The 22,208-nt window shown below is 43.5% G+C and overlaps 1 protein-coding gene across 2 annotated transcripts in view; it reads right to left on the bottom strand.

Moving 5' to 3' along the window:
• Window positions 1–20,579, bottom strand: part of LOC111965856 (short transient receptor potential channel 3) — a 41,042-nt gene extending 20,463 nt beyond the window's left edge. Inside the window, exons 1-4 of one of the 2 annotated variants that reach the window (XM_023990232.1) lie at window positions 20,290–20,579; window positions 10,902–11,676; window positions 10,318–10,368; window positions 7,633–7,818 (exon numbers count right to left, since the gene is read on the bottom strand). In XM_023990232.1, the coding sequence (XP_023846000.1) occupies window positions 7,633–7,818; window positions 10,318–10,368; window positions 10,902–11,676; window positions 20,290–20,444 (1,167 nt within the window). In that variant the 5' untranslated portion in view covers window positions 20,445–20,579. Of the gene's footprint in view, window positions 1–7,632; window positions 7,819–10,317; window positions 10,369–10,901; window positions 11,677–20,289 lie in introns of those variants that run through there. The other variant, XM_070444250.1, reaches the window with a different exon arrangement.
• Between the last annotated feature and the right edge of the window lie 1,629 nt (window positions 20,580–22,208).

Below are 22,208 nucleotides of genomic sequence, written 5' to 3' on the forward strand. Positions count from 1 at the left end.
AAGTATATATCATTTCACATTCCTGTCACGCCTACTCCCACTCCCTCTCTCTGGCGCTCGACGTTGCCGGTCCACTGCACCCTATTCAGTAGATGACTGCGCGAGGAGGTCCAGATGCATTTGGCGTGCCGGGACAACAACCTTTCCTTAGACATGCTCATCGCGATGGCCATCCATCTGGACAACCTTCTTCGGGAGCGCCGGCACCTCACTCTCCTCGCCCTCCTCCTTTGTTCGTTTTGAGGCAGATCCTGAACCCATGGAGGTAGTTGCCACACACCTCTCCGTGGCAGAGCAGCGTCGCCGGAGACAGCTGGGGCTGTGTCCAGATTGCGGCCAGGAGGGGCACCAGCTTCAGCCGTGTCATTGGCCCGTGTTTTGGGACGTATATGTGGATATCCGCCAGTCTCTGGAGAGGGAACCCTCTCCTGCTACCTGCCCTCTTGAGCACATCTATGTCCCCACAGGGGTAAGAGACCGACTGTTGACCTGGGTGCACACATCCCTCACCGCTGGACACCCAGGTAACACCTGCACCATTATCTCTGCAAAGTACTGATGGTCCACCTTTGCGCAGGATGTCACCCGCTTTGTCAACTCCTGCTTCGTATGTGCCCAAACCAAATATCCCCGGGACACGCTCCAGCAGGGAAACACCTTCCCATGCCTCAGCGGCTTTGGTCCCATCTGTCCATAGATTTTTTGACTGATCTCCCTCCGTCTGATGGTTTCACCACTATTATGGTTGCTGTGGACAGATTCTCTAAATTTTATCCCTCTCTCTGGTCTCCCTACCCACCCTCCAGGTTGCTGAGGCACTCTTCCAGCAGGTCTTCAGGGCCTATGTAGGGCCTACTATGGCCTTCCAGAGGACATCATCTCCGACCATGGCCCCCAATTCACGTTGCGGTTATGAAGAGCTTTCTTGGAGAAGATGGGGGCCGTGGCCAGCCTCACATCCAGGTACCGGCCTCAGTCCAACGGGTAGGTGGAGAGGACCAACCAGAGGAAGGGGAGGTTCCTTAGGAGTCACTGCCAGGACTGGCAGGTGGAGTGGGCCTGGTTCCTTCCCTGGGCTGGGTACGCCCAGAACTCACTTTGTCACTCCTCCACTGGGTAGACTCCCTTCTAGTGCGTCCTGGGATATCAGCCGGCCCTGGCCTCGTGGACCCTGAGCCAGACCGAAGCCCCTGTGGTGGATGAGTGGTTCCGGCGCGCAGAGGAAGTTAGGAACACTGCCCACGTGAGGCTAAAGCATGCCGTCCGCCGCCAGAAGGAGCAGGTGGACCATCACCGAAGTGAGGCTCCAGTGTTCCATCATGGTGATCGCGTTTGGTTCTCCACCAGGAACTTCCCGCTCCGCCTGCCTTGCCAGAAGCTGTAGGTCCAAAGGGCGCTGTTGTGTCCTGGACCCCAACATCCTGGACCCCAACATCGTCCGGGATTTCCATCTCCGCCATCCGGACCTCTACTCGCCCTTGGGGCCGTACTCCTGGCCAGCATCGTCCTGCGGCTGGAGCCTTTGCGTTGGTGGGGGGGACTGTCACGCCTACTCCCACTCCCGCTCCCTCTCTCCAGCGCTCGGTGTCGGCGGTCTACTAACCACCAGTCCAGGCACCATCATTACGCACACCTGCTCCACATCATTACGCACACCTGGACTTTATTATCACCTTGATTACGCTCCCTTTATTTAGCCCTCAGTAGCCTCAGTTATCAGGCAGTATTGGTTTTGTTCACGTTCAGTATATTTCTCTTGTTTTGTTTATCTGCCTTGTTCATGTTTATTAAACTCACCTTCTGCACCTGCTTCCTGATACGTTACAATTCATTATATTACACTGACTAGATGGCAAGATTTTCTTGTTATTTAAATTTACGGATAGCCAGGGCACACTGCAACACTGACACAATTTACAAACAAAGCATTTGTGTTTAGTGAGTCCGCCAGATTAGAGTTAGTAGAGATGACCAGGGATGTTCTCTTGACAAGTGTGTGAATTGGTCAAAAAAAATTATGCTGCTAAGCATTTGAAATGTTCCGAGTCCTTTTGGGTGTCAGGGAAAATGAATGGAGTAAAAATAACATTATTTTCTATAGGAATGTAGTGGAGTAAAAGTAAATTACAGATACCCCCACCTCCCTGACCAAGACCCTTCTCCCCCGATTGTCCGGGCGGCCAGTTCTAGGAAGAGTCTTGGTTGTTTCCAAACTTCTTCCAGTTAAGAATGATGGAGGCCACTGTGTTCTTGGGGACCTTCAATGCTGCAGAAATGTTTTGGTAACTTTCCCCAGATCTGTGCCTCGACGCAATCCTGTCTCGGAGCTTTACGGACAATTCCTTCAACATCATGGCTTGGTTTTTGCTCTGACATGCACTGTCAATTGTGGGACCTTATATAGACAGGTTTGTGCTTTTCCAAATCTTGTCCAATCAATTGAATTTACCACAGGTGGACTCCAATTAAGTTGTAGAAACATCAAGTATGATCAATGGAAACAGGATGCACCTGAGCTCAATTTCGACTCTCATAGCAAAAGGTATGAATACTTATGTACATTTCTGTTTTTATTTTCAATAAATCTGCAAAAATCTCTAAAAAGGTGTTTTGCTTTGTCATTATGGGGTATTGTGTGTAGACTGCTCAGGATTTTTTTTTTTTTAATCCATTTTAGAATAAGGCTGTAACAAAATGTGGAAAAAGTCAACGTTCTTAATACTTCCCGAAGGCACTGTAAATACTATACACCACTGATCATACTTTGACTAAAACAATAACTTATTGACTTCAATTGTTGTGCACCCTCATGGGTAAGCTCTGTGCATCGTCTTTAAGTTGCAAAACAGTGAATTTCCGCTTATGGGCTTTTAACAAAAGGAGCAAATGGTCATTTGGTAAATAAATAGACTGACTAGTCAAAAAACAGCTTCACCTTAACATCAGTAAGGAGGTGATTGTGGACTATAGGAGAAAGAGAGGAGAGCAAGCCCCCATCCACATCGACGGGGTTGTTGTGGAGCGGGTCGAGAGCTTCAAGTTAATTTGCGACTACATCACTAAGGACTTAACATGGTCCACACACCCTTCCCTCTCAAGAAGCTGAAAACATTTTGCTGGACAAAATAGATCTTTATGTGTTCAGTCAATCAGGGCATTCTATCTGTGTTCATGGCACAGCTAGGTCACATCTTGGGGATGTCAATCATGGCATTCTATCTGTGATCCTGGCACAGCTAGGTCACATCCCGGGGAGGTCAATCATGGTATTCTACCTATGGTCATGGCACAGCTAGGTCACATCCTGGGAGGTCAATCATGGCATCCTATCTGTGGTCATGGCACAGCTAAGTCACATTCTGGGGAGCTGGATCCAGATGACTCAATGTTCCTGAGGGGAAACGCGGCACACACAATCAGGATTCCCCTCCATGTGTTACCCCTTAGAGTGTGAAGAGCGCCAGCTCCAGTTTGCATCTCTGCTGCAGATTAGGAAAATGTAATTTGGGGGCTTGTGAAATAGCAAAGCACTCCCTCAGGCTGGATCCATTGACAATAGGGAGAGAGGATGTTGCTTGCAAATGTATTTCTCAAGTGGCAGCCTGAGGCTGAGATACACTGTAAATGCACTACACTGCTTATGGGATTTGGCACTACCTCAAATGCCTCCTTATCATTCTGATATGGTGTTAAGAATTCCACCTGGTTGCTTAAAGAGATTCTCTGGTACTTTTGTATGCTTTTTAGCCAGTAGTTCTTAAAGTAGCATACTATGTCACATACACTATGTACACAAAGTATGTAGACACCCCTTCAAATTAGTGGATTCGGCTATTTCAGCCACACCCGTTGCTGTCATGTATATAAAATCGAGCACACAGCCATCCAATATCCACAGACAAACATTGGCAGTAGAATGGCCTTACTGGAGAGCTCAATAACTTTCAATGTGGCACCGTCATAGGTTGCCACCATTCCAACAAGTCAGTTCATCAAATGTATGCTCTGCTAGAGCTGCCCTGGTCAACTGTAAGTGCTGTTATTGTTAAGTGGAAACGTCTAGGAGCAACAACGGCTCAGTCGCGAAGTTGTAGGCCACACAAACTCACAGAATGGGACCCGTCAAGTGCTGATGTGTGTGCCCCGTAAACATCCTCTGTCCTCAGTTGAAACACTCACTACCAAGTTCCAAACTGCCTCTGGAAGCAACGTCAACACAAAAAGTGTGCGTCGGGAGCTTCATGAAATGGGTTTCCATTGCCGAGCAGCTGCACACAAGTCTAGGACCAACATGCGCAATGCCAAGGATCGGCTAGAGTGGTGTAAAGCTTACCACCATTGGACTCTAGAGCAGTGGAAACGCATTCTCTAGAGTGATGAATCATGCTTCACCAACTAGCAGTCCAACGGACGAATCTGGGTTTGGCGGATCCCGGGAAAACCCTACCTGCCCCAATGCATAGTGCCTGTAAAGTTAATGTTAAAGTTAAGTTAACTGTAAAGTTAATGGTCTGGGGCTGTTTTTCATGGTTCGGGAAAGGCCCCTTAGTTCCAGTAAAGAGAAATATTAACGCTCCAGCATAGAATGACATTTTAGACGATTCTGTGCTTCCAACTTTGTGGCAACAGTTGGGAAAGGCCCTTTCCTGTTTCAGCATGACAATGACCCTTGCACAAAGCGAGGTCCATACAGAAATGGTTTGTTGAGATCGGTGTGGAAGAACTTGACTGGCCTGCAGAGAGCCCTGACCTCGACCCCATCGAACACCTTTGGGATGAATTGTAACGCCGACTGTGAGCCAGTCCTAATCACCCAACATCAGTGCTCGACCTCGCTAATGCTGGTGGCTGAATAGATGCAAGTCCCCACAGCAATGTTCCAACATCTAGTGGAAAGCCTTCCCAGAAGAATGGAGGCTGTTCTAGCAGCAAAGGGGGGACCACCTCCATAGTAATGCCCATGATTTTGGAATGAGATGTTCGACGAGCAGGTGTCTACATACTTTTGGTCATGTAGAGTATGTGCAGATATGTGCACCACGTGATTGCGCTCACTCGCTCCGCTGTGTGTGCATCTTGCTAGCTGTCACTCAAATGGCAAGGGCTGAAGCTCATTGGCTAGAACTCAAATTGCTACGGGGCTGGCCCACGTGGGGGGAAATGTAGGGAAAATGGCTTAGCACAGCTTCCAGAAAAATAGTCACTTTTAAACTAGGGATTTTGTGGCTAATTTAGGGAAGACATTAATTCTGCTCATATATTATGCATGTATGAACTACACATTGACACATCCAGCTCAAAGTGTGAGGTTTAAAAATACTTAGTAGTCGCCAAAGTTCTGGAGCAAGTCTTTAATAAATGGTGTTTTCTTGGCCAGGGCCCTTATGTACCAGGCCTTTCAGAGTAGGAGTGCTGATTCACGGTCAGTTTTGAATAAAATTACATGGTGTAACGATGACGCTGTGAGTCGAGAAGCAGGTGCAACGTTTAATAAATCAACAAACATGAAACGAGACAGCGTAGCATGAACACAGGAATGATACCGACTGAGGAATGAACGTAAGGGAGGGACAGATAAAGGGGAGGTAGTAATGATGACGGTAATGGAGTGCAGGTGTGAATCATAATGATCTGCAGGTGCGCGTAATGATGGATGCCAGGTGTACGTAATGATGAATCCCAGGACCGGTGGTTAGTACTCCGGCAACGTCAATGTCGGAGGGGAGGAGCAGGAGTAGACACATGGACAGGGGGGCCTGATCCTAGATCAGCACTCTTACTCTGAGACACTTGAACCATATGGCCCTAGGTGGAGGAGGAGACCATCCTTTACCATGGTGGAGGAGGAGACAACGTCCTTTACCATGGTGGAGGAGGAGACAACGTCCTTTACCATGGTGGAGGAGAAGACCATCCTTTACCATGGTGGWGGAGGAGACCATCCTTTACCATGGTGGAGGAGGAGACAACGTCCTTTAACATGGTGGAGGAGWCAACATCCTTTATCAAGGTGGAGGAGACAACATCCTTTACCATGGTGGAAGAGGAGACAACATCCTTTACCATGGTGGAGGAGGAGACAACGTCCTTTAACATGGTGGAGGAGACAACATCCTTTATCAAGGTGGAGGAGACAACATCCTTTACCATGGTGGAAGAGGAGACAACATCCTTTACCATGGTGGAGGAGGAGACAACGTCCTTTAACATGGTAGAGGAGACAACATCCTTTATCAAGGTGGAGGAGACAACATCCTTTACCATGGTGGAAGAGGAGACAACATCCTTTACCATGGTGGAGGAGGAGACAACATCCTTTACCATGGAAGAGGAGACAACATCCTTTACCATTGTGGCCACGGCTGCTAATTAATCAATCACGTTAATGTCGGTTTCAATTCCATCATGCATTTATACCTCAATGAACCTCACACATTATGGCAAGAAGAAGGCCTTAGTGAGGTATTAGTTATTGTCAAAATCTAATCTTTTAAAATTGCAGTGTATGATGGCCCCTTTATGCAGGGAGTGCAGCACTTTTATCCATGCCATTTAACTGTCAGCTTGATTAACATCACATCACCGGACGACCTTGAGCGCAGGAAATCCCACAGAGTAGGCAAAGCTCACCCAGTCCTATGATTAATAATACTGTACTAAGAAGTTTGCTGGCTGCCTCCAATTCAGGGTAATTTTGCTGCACTAAAAAGCTGACTGACTAACTGACTGGCTGGCTGGCACATAACATACATGTGACTGGCTCAGCTGGCTGGCATATAACCTACACGTGATTGGCTGGCTGGCTGACTGGCACGTAACATACATGTGACTGGCTTGGCTGGCTGGCTGGTTGGCACATAATATACATGTGATTGGCTGGGTGGGTGGCTGGCTGGCATATAACACACATGTGACTGGCTGGCTGGCTAACTGGCACATACCATACATGTGACACTGGATTAACTTGTAACTATAATCATATACATTCAATACGTTGATTTTGACTTGGTTGACATATTGCTGTGTTACTTGTAGACACTCTGAACAGGAAGGTTATGTTTAGTCATTAGTTGAACTTTGAGGTACAGCACAGTGGTTTCCACTACAACATAAAGTCGTTCTGGCAAAAAAACTAAAGCAAGCAGCAGTGAATCAATGAAAATGTCTGACTGTTGCAAAAGGTGTAGTGCCAAAATGTTGATGCTAAATGGATGGATACTGTAGATAGTGTCACAAAAGAAGCCCTGTTGAGTTGGAAGGGGTGATCGCAGGTGAATACTGTAGGCAGGGCCAGTGAAGACGGGTAGAAGAGGTATGGATGCAGGTCTGGTACACAGGCAAGTAGCAATGGAGGCACTTTGATGTAAAGTGGCGTGTCCTGGGAATCATTTTGAATGAACTACAGTATATTCTAAATTCTAGAAAATGAGGTGTGATGTGAGTCCAACCAAGTGGTTACTTTTTGTTTGCTTCACTTCTACAGGACAGCCTGGATATGTTCAGCATTCAACCAATAAGAGATCACCAGTCAGAGAGAGTTTACATGGGAAGAGTTAATGCCTGTTGAAGTATTGAGAAGTCAACTACAGGTCTAGGCCTGAGGATAGATAAAGGAAACTGTTAGCTACTTACCTTTTTCACCTCGTACTTGATGGCCAGTTTGACCCTGCTCAGGAGAGAGCGAAGGCCCTGCCCCGACTCCTTCTCAGCAGTAACATCTCCATTCAAAATGGCTTCCACTTCCTCTGTGTCCCGACAGAGGTCCAGCACTCCCACTACAAAGTCCTTACACTGCATAGACAGCTTGCGATAGTCATTCTGGACAGAGAGAAAAACAGGTTAGAGTCAAGTCAGCTACTGGAGACAGGGAAAGGCAAACTCGTTGGCTTAAATCTCAATTACAAAGGTAACGTGACACGAACAGAATATAAACTCAGTGATATTTTTTCAGCAAACATTATGTTATAGAAGATATACAGTAATAGTGAAACAAAATACTTATGTTTCTCTGAAAACACTTTTAGCATTTCTGAATAAGTAATGGGTCCACTAGTGGTGACCCAATGGGGATATCTGTGTGTAATGATCTCGACATTAGCTGAACTCAAGAAAGGTTTGTATATCCACATGACATACAATTGTATTATTAAGTAAAAAATCGGAAATACATTTACATCTTAATACTGTGCAGGATAATAAAATGAATAATAAGGATTACAATAGCTCGGAAATGAATCTCCAAAAAATAAAACGTTCATAGAAATGTGGTGTTAATGTTACAATGTGAAATGTATTTTAACCCAAGCCCTATTTTCACAGGATTACTGTCACTATAGGAGGAGGTAAGGTAATGGAATTGTTATCTGAGTGCATCCGCAATTTTATTCTCGTGGAAGCAGTTATATTGGTAATTTCAGCATTCCTTAAATAGGCCTACATAATACTAGTCTAGTCCTTTGCGAAAAGACATCTCAGTGTTTTGATAAAATGACCGTGCTTGCCAGGTGACAAGATTGACTGTATTCAGCACAGTATTATAAAAGTATTTAATATCATTTTCTCCCTATTTATAGAAAGTATACAGTCGATATTGACGATACTGGCCTCAGTATTACTTGGTATCATATTTAAGCTGTTAATTGAACTTCTGGTCAACCATCCCTAGCTTAGATCACTCTACTTGTTGGAAAGAAATCCAACATTAATGTAATATATACTTTGTCTACAAGGGAGGAAGGGTCCATGCATGTTTCATTGGTATAATTCAAATATCAAGAAGAAGCAGTTTTGCAAATTAGGGGACACAAATGATACGTTTACACAAATGATACATAAACAGTTATACATATTGACAATGCATTTGAAATGCATGCAGTCTCATGATGAAACAGTAGTCTGAAACTTCTCTTGGTACAGCTGACTTTGTCCTTATAGCACACTGCCAAGCTGTAGCCTGTCCCTTTTACCTATGGTCATACTTACATATTGAATAACTCCAGAGTCACCACTTTTACTCACATTGTTGTTTAAACCTTGCTCTAAGAACACAATTAAAGACGCATTAAGCTAAAGGCTTATCTTTTGCTTTTAAATGTGCTGTTTGTCCTTATACTGAGAGTATTTAGTCTGGATTTAATTTCCAAGGAACAACTAGACTTTGCTCAGCATGCATCTGTCACTTTGTTCATGTCTAGTGCTTTATTCTTTCTAATTGTGATGGATTGTCATAAACCATCTGTTCAAAGATACTTTTAAATACTGTGTTTGACAAGCCCAAACCCTACATTTTCAGTCACTCATAACTGAACATTGTGATCCAACTCTCAAGTGAAGCATTGCACCGTGTGAGCAATTTACTGCCTTTCATTCACTAGAACATGTTCCGATATACTTCTATCATCTCACTGCATCTCTCAGAGGGAGGCAAAAGGACAACTCAGAGAACAGATTGAAGAAAACAGGTATAAGGACAAAACACAATAAGCCCTGTATGAGGGCCCATATTGAGAGCTATGTGATGTGTTCTCTACGGAAATAGCTTTTCAGTTTCTTCTGCGTTAAATGTTGTATCAGACAAACCTGAAAATCCCAATAGGGGAAAGTTTTGATTTATGAGACAGGGTCAAACAAGCGTCCTCTTCTAAAATGTTCATTTACAAACACATTCAGTGTAGCTTGTTGCATCATACCAAGCTCGAAATGGTTGTTAATGTGTCATATGTTTAACAGCATGAAACACTCTAGTAAATGTGGGTAACTTAATAACAAGCTTTTGTGGCAATATAGTTCAGTGAACTCATCTTTACAATCAATTCAAATGAGACAAATAATCTATTCTTAAAGGAGAGGGCAGGTTTGTTTTTTGAAACACCACTGGTTTCCCTCTCCTCCATTAACAGCTCTGGAATTCACATCTGTCACAATGTTTATCTGCAGGCTGTGGCTAAACTGCAACTGTAGTCCCAAGTGGCGCAGCGGTCTAAGGCACTGCATTTCAGTACAAGAGCTGTCACTACAATCCCTGGTTTGAATCCAGGCTGTATCACAGCCGGCTGTGATTGGGAGTCCCATAGGGCGGTGCACAATTGGCCCAGCGTCGTCAAGGTTTGACCGGGGTAGGTCACTTATGTAAATAAGAATTTGTTCTTAACTGACTTGCCTGGTTAAATAAAAAAATATAATAATGCACAATCTGACAGTCAGCCAGATATGCTAAAAGACAGATTACCCTTGAAGTAACAGCAAGTAATTAGCCAGTGTGAGGCTAGGCACTTTTTTAATCAATCTCAATGAATTTATGTAGTTAAACATATTTACCAGGGAGAAGCAATTGTGCTGCGTGGTCTCTTTTTTATGGCTCTTTTTATCCTGGTGGCGACATCAGCATAACACACATACAGGTTGAAGATTCATTACATTACACAACATCGGTTTTAAATAAAAACATGAGGCTGAAATTAATGGAGTTGTTAATTAAGCAGAATCAACACATCGCTATTGTATACGACTTTACCTGATAACAATCCTCAATTTAGTTAGTACTATTCCATGTCAGAATTCCAAAGCATTCAAAACGATCAAATATTACACCTTCAAACTAAATGCAGAAAAACAAAGAGGATTACAGCTTCAAGCTAAATAAAGAAAGACAAACATGGTTAAGCCTTCAAGCTAAATAAAGAAAAACAAACATGGTTACACCTTCAAACTAAATGCAGAAAAAACAACAGTCAGCAAGCAGTTAGCTTCTGAGTAGGAGAAGGTTAGCAAAATTCTGTGAAATTTCCCCAAATTCCTAGGATTTCTGTAAAACCTAAGAATTCAGAAATAGATTTCTGAAAAACCTACGCATTTGGGAAAGTTTCAGAAAGTTTGCAACCCTGAGTGCAGTAGTGTCCTACCTTGAACTCCTTCTCGATGTTGGCCAACTTGGTCAGTTCGTTGCTGAGCTCCAACGCGGTGAGCACTGGGTCCTCGCTAGACAGTGACAGGTAAGCCGGGCTGGCCAGGCCCCGGTAGGCATTGATGCGTGAGCGTGAGTGGCTGAAAGCGTCTTTGCCCTGTTTCTCGGCACATTCTACACACTTGCAGAAGTAGTCGTGCGGCCGCTCGATGCGCGCGCCCTTCAGCAGCAGCATGTGCACCACCTCGTACTTCTGGCAGTGCGCAGACAGAATGATGGGGGTGATGTCGGGCGAGAAGCGCGTGCCATCCTCATCGTACGAGTAGAAGTCGTCGTCCTGCAGCTCGCACGGACTCCGTGTCAGTCGCTCGCTAGCCTGGAAGGATGGATGGGCCAAGATGGTTTCCACTATCCTGACATAGCCTTTTGAGATAGCCAGGAGCAGGGCGTCACCGATGCGCGCCAGGTTATCCCTCCGCAGGAGCAGTTCCGTCACCTCCAGGTGCTCGTTGCCCACCGCCAGCTGCAATGCATTCTGGCCCATGTAGTCCACGCAGTTGACATTGAGCGTGGTAGAGTCCTCCAGCATCTTGCGGACCACAGGGATGTTGCCATACTCTGCCGCATCCAGAAAGCGCTCTTCCTCGGCGGTCATGCTGGTGGTGCGGTCGTTGAACATGAAGGCCGGCCCGCGCATCTGCGGTCGACGACCCTTCTCCCGCGCCGCTGTCATCCGCCGGTGGGCGGGGAGCTCAAGTTCCGCCGCCGCTTTCCTTGCAGAGATGGAGAAAACGACATCATGGTTACTTCCTCTGTGAAGAGCTCTGACTTTTGCAAACATACTGACCACCAAGTTGTATTGACTACCAGCTATAAAGAACATTACCCATCCAGGATAATAAAGATGACCTACTCTACCAGTCAAAACCAGTCAACTATAAATGGACTCAACTTCCATTGTAGGCCTGTTTTACAAAGTCTACAAAACCACCCTTCACCATTCAAAGAGACTAGTGCTATAAGAGCAGAGATTGCAAAGCATGCTTGCATTTTGAATTATGTTGCGTTCTGGCATAAGGGCTTATCTAGGGCATCATGTTTGGTGTCTGCACCGTTTGTTGTTCCTTGACCCATAGCCACGTCATCCCACCACCCCATGCCATCCCTACGTTCACAACAGAGTGGAGAGTGGCAGCAGTGTATTCATTAGAGCCCAGCACCAAGCCACCCCAGCAGTCTCAGTGAAAAGTGCAGTGACAGAGTGCCCCACAGACTGTGGAAGAAATCCTTCTGGCGTTAATAGCATTTTAATGAAACACAACAGATGCCTGGGTGATACAACTACAGGTTGCACTAACATATCAGGGGTTTCTGTGCCAGGTTTCAAACCAAGCAACTGCTCCTGCCAGAGATGAGAGCCATAGTCATAAAGCACATGTTGGAATACTTGTTTTTGATAGTGGATTAATAATACCCAGGGTATTTGGGAAGTATTTGACAACAATTGGTAATTGAGTAATAGTAGTTGGTCCAAAAAATTGGAATGAACTTGACATTTATTATTTAACCAGCCCACCTCAACTGACCAAATAATGCTTGATATGAAAATACACATTTATCAAATGTAATTAATAGACAATTCCACTGATTCAATTCGGTTCCATTCCCTCTCCCTTTATAGCCGACCAATTCAACTCAAGTCCAGTTTTGATTAAAAACATCAAACCCAATTTCAAGTCAATTACAGCTGCTATTACTACTTCTCTATAGATAAGAGCACTGTCATTCCACTGTCCTTGGTTGACAGATGGGTAATGCTAGTCAGTTTGGCACACAAGGTAGGCTCCCTATCTCCCCCTCTCCATACCTCTACTGAAGGAATAATACTGAAACTCATTTCCACCATTTCCCCTCTAAACACAGAAAGGAAATGTCAAACATTGTATAAACTATTTAATCTTCATCAGCATCCTCCTCAAGCAGGGCATCTTATTTGAGTGTGGTCTCCACAAGAGACCTGTTACACTTTTATTTTATTTTCCTTGAAGAAGTGTGTCACCTGAAGGTAAAGTATGTCACCTTAAAGTTAGTGTGTCACCTTAATTAAGGTAAAGTATGTCACCTTAAAGTTAGTGTTTCACCTTAATTAAGGTAAAGTATGTCACCTTAAAGTTAGTGTTTCACCTTAATTAAGGTAAAGTATGTCACCTTAAAGTTAGTGCGTCACCTTAAAGTAAAGTCTGTAATCTTAAAGTTGATTAACGTGCAATGAGATATGACATATACCTGCATTATTCAGTGGTCTGTTATGAATGTTCTAAGGAAGGAAGTAGAAGGAAATACAAACAATAGACTGACCAGGTGAATCCAGGTGAAAGCTATGATTCCTTATTGATGACACTTGTTAAATACACTTCAATCAGTATAGATGAAGGGGAGGAGACAGGTTAAATAAGGATTTTTAAGCCTTGAGACAATTGAGACATGGATTGTGTGTGTGCGATTCAGAGGGTTAAATAGGCAAAACAAAATATTTTTGTGCCTTTGAACGGGGTATGGTAGGTGTCCGGCGCACCGGTTTGTGTCAAGAACTGCACAGCTGCTGGGTTTTTCACGCTCAACAGTTTCCCGTGTGTATCAAGAATGGTCCACCACCCAAAGGATATCCAGCCAAATTGATACAACTGTGGGAAGCATTGGAGTCAACATGGGCCAGCATCCCTGTGGAACGCTTTCGACACCTAGTAGAGTCCATGCCCCGATGAATTGAGGCTTTTCTGAGGGTAAGGGGGGGGGGGGGGGGGGGGGGGGGGGGGGCATGCTACTTTGCAGTATGCCACGTTTAGTCCCTCAACACCCATTGTTTTGCTGTGGGTAAGTAAATAAAGTCAAACTGTGGGTTTGCTGACACGCAGGAGCTTGTCCGGCTTGATAATTATCCATGAAAGGAAGTTAATTTGTAATTTGGGTGACTATCCGTTATAATCAAACCAGTATCAAATTAAGTTAGAGAAAAAATAAATGAAGTGCCAGCATACTGTACAATACATGAGCAAACAAAGCGTAAATCAATAGAGAGAAACAAGTGATGGGAATTCAGTTAACCCTGCATTGGTGACCTTTGTCAATAGCCTGAAAAAGCAATCAGTGCAATGCCTCGCTTCCCATATCAAACCACACAGGCTCATTTGTTCATATTTGTTTGATGAGTAATGCCAGGCAAGGAAAATTCATCAAAGGAGAAACATTTTTATTTGAATAAATTAAAGAGAAAACTGGACTCAGCTTATGAAATAGGCTACCAATGAGAATGTACTGTGAACAAAAATGTATTCCTTGGTTAACTTTTCTATTCCAAAAATAAAATAAAACGGGTTAATTAAATAACATCACTTAGGGACATCATTCGGAGCAACATTTCTCCTCCCATAATGGTCCTTGAGATTTGCCCTTGAGCAGGAAATTCATTTTACAGGCATGAACAGCTGAAGACCCTTAGGACTTGCTACCCCAATGACTTGCTGGCAGGCTTGAGGGGACACCGCATCCTCCATATATAGCCAAATGTTTCAGACACCCAGGGGATCACCTAGAATTAAAATGACTATTTCCCCTTTGCCTCGATAGAACAACGGCTGCCAGAAATTGATTGGGTTAATAGGCTAACTTAGCATCTTAATTAGAGTAAGAATAGGGTTAGATTTCCACTCTGACATTAGATTTCTTCCACATTGCAGAATATTGGAGAATCATGCATTCAAATAATGCCCTGCGATAGACAAGCAGCGTATCCAGGGGTTGTACTTGGGCGGCAGGTAGCCTAGCGGTTAGAGTGTTGGGTCAGTAACCAGAAGGTTGCTAGTTTGAATCCCAGAAGAATCTGTCACTTCTGCCCTTGAGCAAGGCACTTAACCCTAATTGCTCCGAGTCACCGTCAATAATGTCTGATCACCTGGCTGTGACCCAACTCTCCACGGGTGTCTCCTGGGAAGTGGGATATGCAAAAAACACATTTTCATTTCACACCTCACACTTGTACAGATTACCCACTTGTACATGCAGTGAAACAGGACAAATATAGGCACCCCTATTTGTCTTGTACATCAAGCTGCCTCACGCTACAGAAACAGGAGAAACAGGAGCCAGAACGGCCCATAGGGCAGAAGCCTAGGACAAGGCTTACTTACGCATTCAAATATTATAATAAAGTTATTTACTCCAAAGGGACATCTCTTAAATTTGAATACATTTCTGGAGAATACAACATTAAGGAGAATTGTGTTAAAATTGTACACATAATTACCCTTATGGCTAACTCTTATAAGCATTACCCTTATGGCTAATGCTTATAAACATTACCCGTATGGCTAACTCTTATAAACATTAGCCCTATGGCTAATTATTATAGACATTCCCCTTATGGCTAACTATTATAGACATTACCCTTATGGCTAACTCTTATAGACATTACCCTTATGGCTAAATCTTATAGATATTCCCCTTATGGCTCATTCTTATAGATATTCCCCTTATGGCTCATTCTTATAGACATTACCCTAGCAATGTACTGTATTCATGTAGCACACCAGACTTTAGGTTAACAAAATAGAGGAGGAGAATAATCTAGTAATAGACAGGACATAATAGTGTGGAATGCATTCCCAGTGTATCCATTTGAGGCAGAGGCAAAGTGGCAGCAAAAATTGACTTGAGGGTGTATGTCCAAAAGTCCTATGCAAATAGGGTCCATATTGGGTCCTAATGGTGGTTATTGGCCCATTAGCAATAATGGTGGTGCAATTGTAGACACATGTTCACAACCCTTGACCCGAAATTTGGCAGGCATGCAAGGGGTAAGGCAGACAGTAGCTCAACCAAGAGGTATATGCCAGTTTGGTCTGATGGTAGTGCTATAATGCAAGCAAACACATTCCCCTTTATCCTACTCCAAGCTGTAGTATGGGTCTGGGGAAGTACTGACCAGCTCTATTTATCACAAGCTAGCGAGAAGCCAGTCAGATGCTATCTAAATGAAATCCATTTTCTCAACACAAAGACTCCTGGCCTGCCTGGTTAGCTGCACAAAATATAGTTTCCAAAATGAATTTCAAGCCCAAACTGGAAAAAATAATGCTTAAAAAGCCCAATTCAGCCATTGTTATTCAATATCAAATCCTTTCTGGGTAATAATTAAGTACCTTACTGTAATAGTTCCATTAAAACTGAATTTGGACTGCAATGGGCCTTAAATAAAATGTCTAATTATCAATAGCCCCTGAGCACCAGTCAATACTGTTCACTCCTCATTTAGCTAGTTACTGAGAACTGCTCAATGTTTAATGTCCTCAGAAAGGAAAGAAGCTAGACACCGAACCTCTTATCCGATTCACTACTTCAAAACATGCCACCGTCTCCATAGAAAGTATCGACTAGACAACGTTACAATCAAATGTGCTGGAACCTACGCACTTTATCTTCTCAGATACACATGCTAGATTAGAGAGGCCACACAAAACAACCATGAACGGACAGGAACCCCTTTTATCCTGGTTGAATCAATAGACTCTCCCAATGTGGAATTGGAACCTTGGTCTAATGATGGATGATACTTTTAACTCTGTCCAACCAAAGCCTCTTCCTCCCAAACTCTCCGCCCACTCATCCCAGGGCAACACGTTCCCATTCAGCAGGTTAATACAAAACAACCACATCTGTGGGCTGTGACTGTGAGTAACCTAAGCTGTTAGGAACAGCACTGTGGGGACAATACAAATACTTCTTCTCCTTCTCATAACCATTCTATACTATAGATGGGCCTGTACACACAAAGAGTCTCAGAGTAGGTGTGCTGATCTACTGTAGGATCAGCGTTGCCATTTAGATCTTAATGAATAAGATGATATGGATGGACAGGGAGGACTTCATCCTAGATACAGCACTCATACTCTGAGATGCGTTGTGAATACAGGCATTGATCTTTATAAGCCATGCATACTCCTCCTCAGCAATATTTATCCTTCTTGCCCTTCCCCGAGCTGACAAGGTAAAAATCTGTCGTTCTGCCCCTGAGCAAGGCAGTTAACCCACTGTTCCCCGGGCGCCGAAGACGTGGATGTCGATTAAGGGAGCCTCTATGTCTCCCTTTTCCCCTTCACTGTCCTATCTGATTAATAAAACCACAAAAAATACAAAATTCCCACTTATATTAATAGAAACACCATTATGTACCATAGCTGAGCCTCACTCATCCACCACCATACATCATCCTTTTCATTCACCACCACACATCATCCTCCTCATCCACCACCATGCATCCTCCTCCTCATCCACCACCATACATCATCCTCCTCCTCATCCACCACCATGCATCATCCTCATCCACCACCATACATCATCCTCCTCCTCATCCACCACCATACATCATCCTCATCCACCACCTTAGCCCTAACTGTGGCTGCAGACATTTTTCATGACTTTCTGGAGTTCCCCCACACTCGGTTACAGGCTGCACTCTAGGTGAACAGTTGTTGACCATCAAATCAGAAGCAAACTGCCAGAGCGGGCAGTCACACAGTCAAAAGGTAAAAGTCAGGATTCTACCCATTCCGCTTCTGATACTGCCAAGACGACAGGATGGCGGGCCATTTCAACTGATCCAGGACAGTAAGAGAAAGCACCATCCAACAACATGAAAATGTCCTGGCTCCTGCTGGTACAGCAGCTCAAACAGAACAAGCGATCTAGTACATTTGAACCCGAGACGTACACTTACAGGAAAGAGGAAGAGCATCATACACCATGTTACTTTTGTCAAGTTAGGGATTTGGCCACAGCCGGTGAAGACACTGACTGGGCAGAGCCGGACACACTGCCTTAGAAAGTGTCTGGACCCGAAAAAAGCCATTGAGTCACAGCTTCAGCCCCTGATAATTATACAATACAAAAGCTTCAATTACTATGAAGTAATGTTGTCCAAGCCAGAATGGTCCATAGAGCAGGAGCCTGTCTCCCGATTCTGTAGTGTGAGGCAGCTTAATGTACAAGACATGTACACCCCCTGGACAGGACAAAAGTCTATTGCAGGGCTTTATGATTGTACTCATTACTATTGTATGCCTGCCATACACTATTTCCATGCCACTCCAGAGGATGTTGGAACAGGTAAAACAGGTACAAGTGTCATAATAACAATTAACAGTGCAGAGGATATTGTGATAATCTGCAATTGGACTTCGAGTGACATTCGGTCACATGATCAGGACTCATGGAACTCATTTCGCTCACGTCTGTTAATTACATTCATTAGCAAATCACTGATGTGATTGTCTGACATGCCTTCAAAAGAAAGAGTATGACAGGTCAGAATTTTGACAATTTTGTCAGTAAAGGGCACTGGAACAAACTACCAAAACAATTTGGTTTGACAATACAGTTGCGTTGCACCGTAATTAGAACCCCAATCCAATGTGTAAAAACATTTGCAGTAGGACATGGTCTTCAGGTTTTGTTTTTGTCTTTCTTAAAGAACATACGATAAAGGTAGCTCTTAGAAGGGCAATAGGACGAATCAGAGGATGAATTTCACTGCCTGGAGGAATTCATGACCTTTACTTCCTGGGTGGTCAAGGTGGAACAAGACTTTCTTATGCTCTGTCAGTGGGAATCTTTTGCTGAAAATACTGTGCCTCTCCAACTATTCTACACATGCAAGGCACTACTGAGTTGCCATAATGGGTGGACCACTAAAACGATCCCATGGACTGAAGAAATATATATCTATTCTACTCATTCGAATTCTATGGAGTCTCCATAGCCTGAGTGCCAGTCTGTTTGCGCTATCATGCACATTCATTGTCACTCATTATCATACAAACATGTTTGCTTTGACAATGAGCAATGGAGTTGGAAAAAGCACAAACAAATCTGGGACCAGTCCAGGGTCTCTACACCTAGGGAGAAAATCACATGTTGGCAAGGCATACCATTGGCAAGGCATAAAATGGCATTGGTATTTTAAATGCAAGATATCCACTTTTCTCATATTCACAAACTCAACATACACCTAAGGAATATCTAAGTAAATATTAAAATGGCATCACACAAGACCTGAGCTATTACTTTACCCAACACAGCAGGGATGTGGGACTGCCTACTGTTTGACAGGTTAATTTGAAAGTATTTCGACTGACTTTTCAAATGTTAAATATACATCTCAGCTTCGTCTGACAATGTTATTCCATAGTTAGGATGATGTTAAACACTGCACTACTTACCATAAGCCCTGTGCTACATTTAATGTATTAGCCCAAAGCAAGTATCACCAGGATAAGATAGTATAAAGCAGAGCAATCACCCATATTAGCCCACTTTATGTCACCATGTGTGACACATGATAACATGTTAATTAATGGGTACCATATGGAGAACCTCTGAAGACTGGAGTGGATTTATACACACAGCAGAGTGTATTAGATTGACATCCTGTCTAGATGATCATCTCTGATGTATGGCCATAACAAAATAGAGTAGAGAGCTAGTGCCTGCAAATGAGCGATGCCTGCAAATGAGCGAAACATTGATATCATCAATGTTGACAATAGATAGATGAGGCCTAAGAAATCATGCTGTCTCAGAGTCATTGTACCTTCTCAAATGTGATCTGTGTGTGTGGAATGGATTAAGTAAATGGGTATTCTTAAGTAAATGGGATTTGAAAACAGGAAAGGCACATAATACAACCTGAATCATGCGAGTTATGTAGTAGCCTGCATATGAACATGAGATTAATTAGAATGTCTGCTGTTTCAGCATTTTTACATCGCTGAGTGAGTCTCAACATGATACAAAAAGTAGGAGACATGTAGGCTACCTGTAGGTTTATGCATTATCCATGCTGAACAGCAGCATCATGGTCTCTTTTCTGTACTCTCTCTCTCTCTCTATGACCACTGACTGAATTATCCACAAGGTGGCGCAAGTATTGTCACAAACACTGCCAATGTCCAAAGATGCAGCTAAATTTTATATGAATAAAATTCTAATTTTGGTATGGCCCAAAACAACATCATTGCACTAGGCTACCAGTTGAAGGCTTCGTATTGGATGACTTTATATGACATATCAGTGCAACAGATATGAATAAACTTAATTTTCCAAAAATACATGAGAAATTAGGATTATTAATCAGACCAAAGGCAGAAAGAAAACAGTCCATTTAAAGTAGCATGTGTGTTAAAATAATGATTCATTCAATATCAACAGTTTTATGGAAAGTTTTTAAACCACACAAATATTCAGTAGCATATCTAAATTCACCTGCCCACTTTATTTAGCCTCCAATGAGTTCTACAGCCTAAGTGGCGCCGATAATAGGTTTGTCTACTCACATATTATATGCATAATATCCAGACGAATCCCGAATTGTTTGGACGGATTTTAGGTAATGTACATCCACACAGCCGTTTTCCTCTTTCCAACACTGTTCATCCTCCTCTTCGGAGAACGATACTCTCTCGTGATACTTTCTGCCCTTCGTTGACATATGGCCAGTAGTCACTCTTTCTGCACACTCTTTCTGCTGTCTCCTTTTTTGCGGCAAAGCTTCGAAGTCAGCACGTCTGTTTGGGTTTAGGAATGGAGCCGGACGCACGCTTGCGTTCTCCGCAGGAAGCCTACCGTTGGCTATTTCCCCGGGCCGGTGTACAACAGTGGGCTAGTTTGCATAAGTGAACTGAAAGGGATGTTGTAGTGGCCCGCCCATTCCCGTCAAATGAAAGCTTATCAAGAACTGTCTTCATAATTACCACTGCCACCACCACCACTAGACTACATAAGAGAGGAAGTGCTTGCCTTGAGGAAATCACCGAAACCTTGGAACTGAAGGATGTTTGCTTGCTTTCCATTGTTGCTTTATTTGGATAATAAACCACAGAGCCAGCTGAGTGAATACTAGTGCAGCACTCTTACAGCGATCTTATCTGCTTGAATAACTTCTAGAGTGGTTTGAATTGCTTATGAAAGTATGAATGCATTTAAACCTATTAGGCTATTGCTAGCTACGTACTGTATAATGGCCAAGATGTGCTACAACACATCACAATGTCCATGCAGTTGTGAATACAGAATTCTTAAAAATGAGGTGACACCATATATCCCCCAAGGTACCGTTACATGAATTAACCATTTGGCATACTGTACATGAAATATGCACAAAGTAAACACTAGATGTAAGACCCAATTACTGGCCACTTTTGTATCTCTCTCTCAACCAGCCCCAACCTGTACTCACAATGATCTCAAGTGTGTGTGTATGTGTGCTTGTGTGTGTATAGGAGAAGTTTTTATGTGAATATCAGACCATAACTTTACACCAACGGTATACATTGACTGTACAAAACATTAGAAACACACAGAAACTGTTGAGCGTGAAAAACCCAGCAGCGTTGCAGTTCTTAACTCAAACCGGTGTGCCTGGCACCTACTACCATACCCCGTTCAAAGGCACTTAAATCTTTTGTCTTGCCCATTCACCCTCTGAACGGCACACCTACACAATCCATGTCTCAATTGTCTCAAGGCCTAAAAATCCTTCTTTAACTAGTCTCCTCCCCTTCATCTACACTGATTGAAGTGGATTTAACAAGTGACATCAATAAGGGATCATAGCTTTCACCTGGATTCACCTGGTCAGTCTATGTCATGGAAAGAGCAGGTGTTTCTAATGTTATGTATACCCAGTGTATATTAAACAATTAAGGGTGAAAGAAACGTTTTTATATGGCACTGTAAAACTGAACATGACAGGGATGTGTGAAATTATTGGGTTAAATGACAGTGCCGGTCTGTTCAGATCCGGGTACAGCCCCAATAAATGTCAGATTGGCCCATTTCAGCACCATGTACAGCTCTGTTCACCACATTTGACCATTTCAGAACCCTGGACAGCTCTGCTCACCACATTGGGAAACATAAACTTTTCCAGTTTTGCAGCATAGTGCAGATGGTATCACTGCTAAAAGATGTCGGGGATTCAAATCAATGTACTGGGTTTGAATTAATATGCAACCGCATGCCCCATTGATATACCAATGCCATGTAATCAGTTGGAGAGCTCCAACTCCCAGATCAACCTCTATGTTGTGTCTTCTGATGAGGACAAAGAACTCAACGGGGCACCGGAGGAATCCAGGGAGTTGCATGGCAGGAATAGGAAGATCGACATCCTGTCCTCCCTGGCAGAGAGGATTTTTATTTTATTTTATATCAACTTTATTTAACCAGGTAGGCCAGTTGAGAACAAGTTCTC

Source organism: Salvelinus sp. IW2-2015, linkage group LG6.2, assembly GCF_002910315.2.
Source record: "Salvelinus sp. IW2-2015 linkage group LG6.2, ASM291031v2, whole genome shotgun sequence".
Classification (NCBI taxonomy): domain Eukaryota; kingdom Metazoa; phylum Chordata; class Actinopteri; order Salmoniformes; family Salmonidae; genus Salvelinus; species Salvelinus sp. IW2-2015.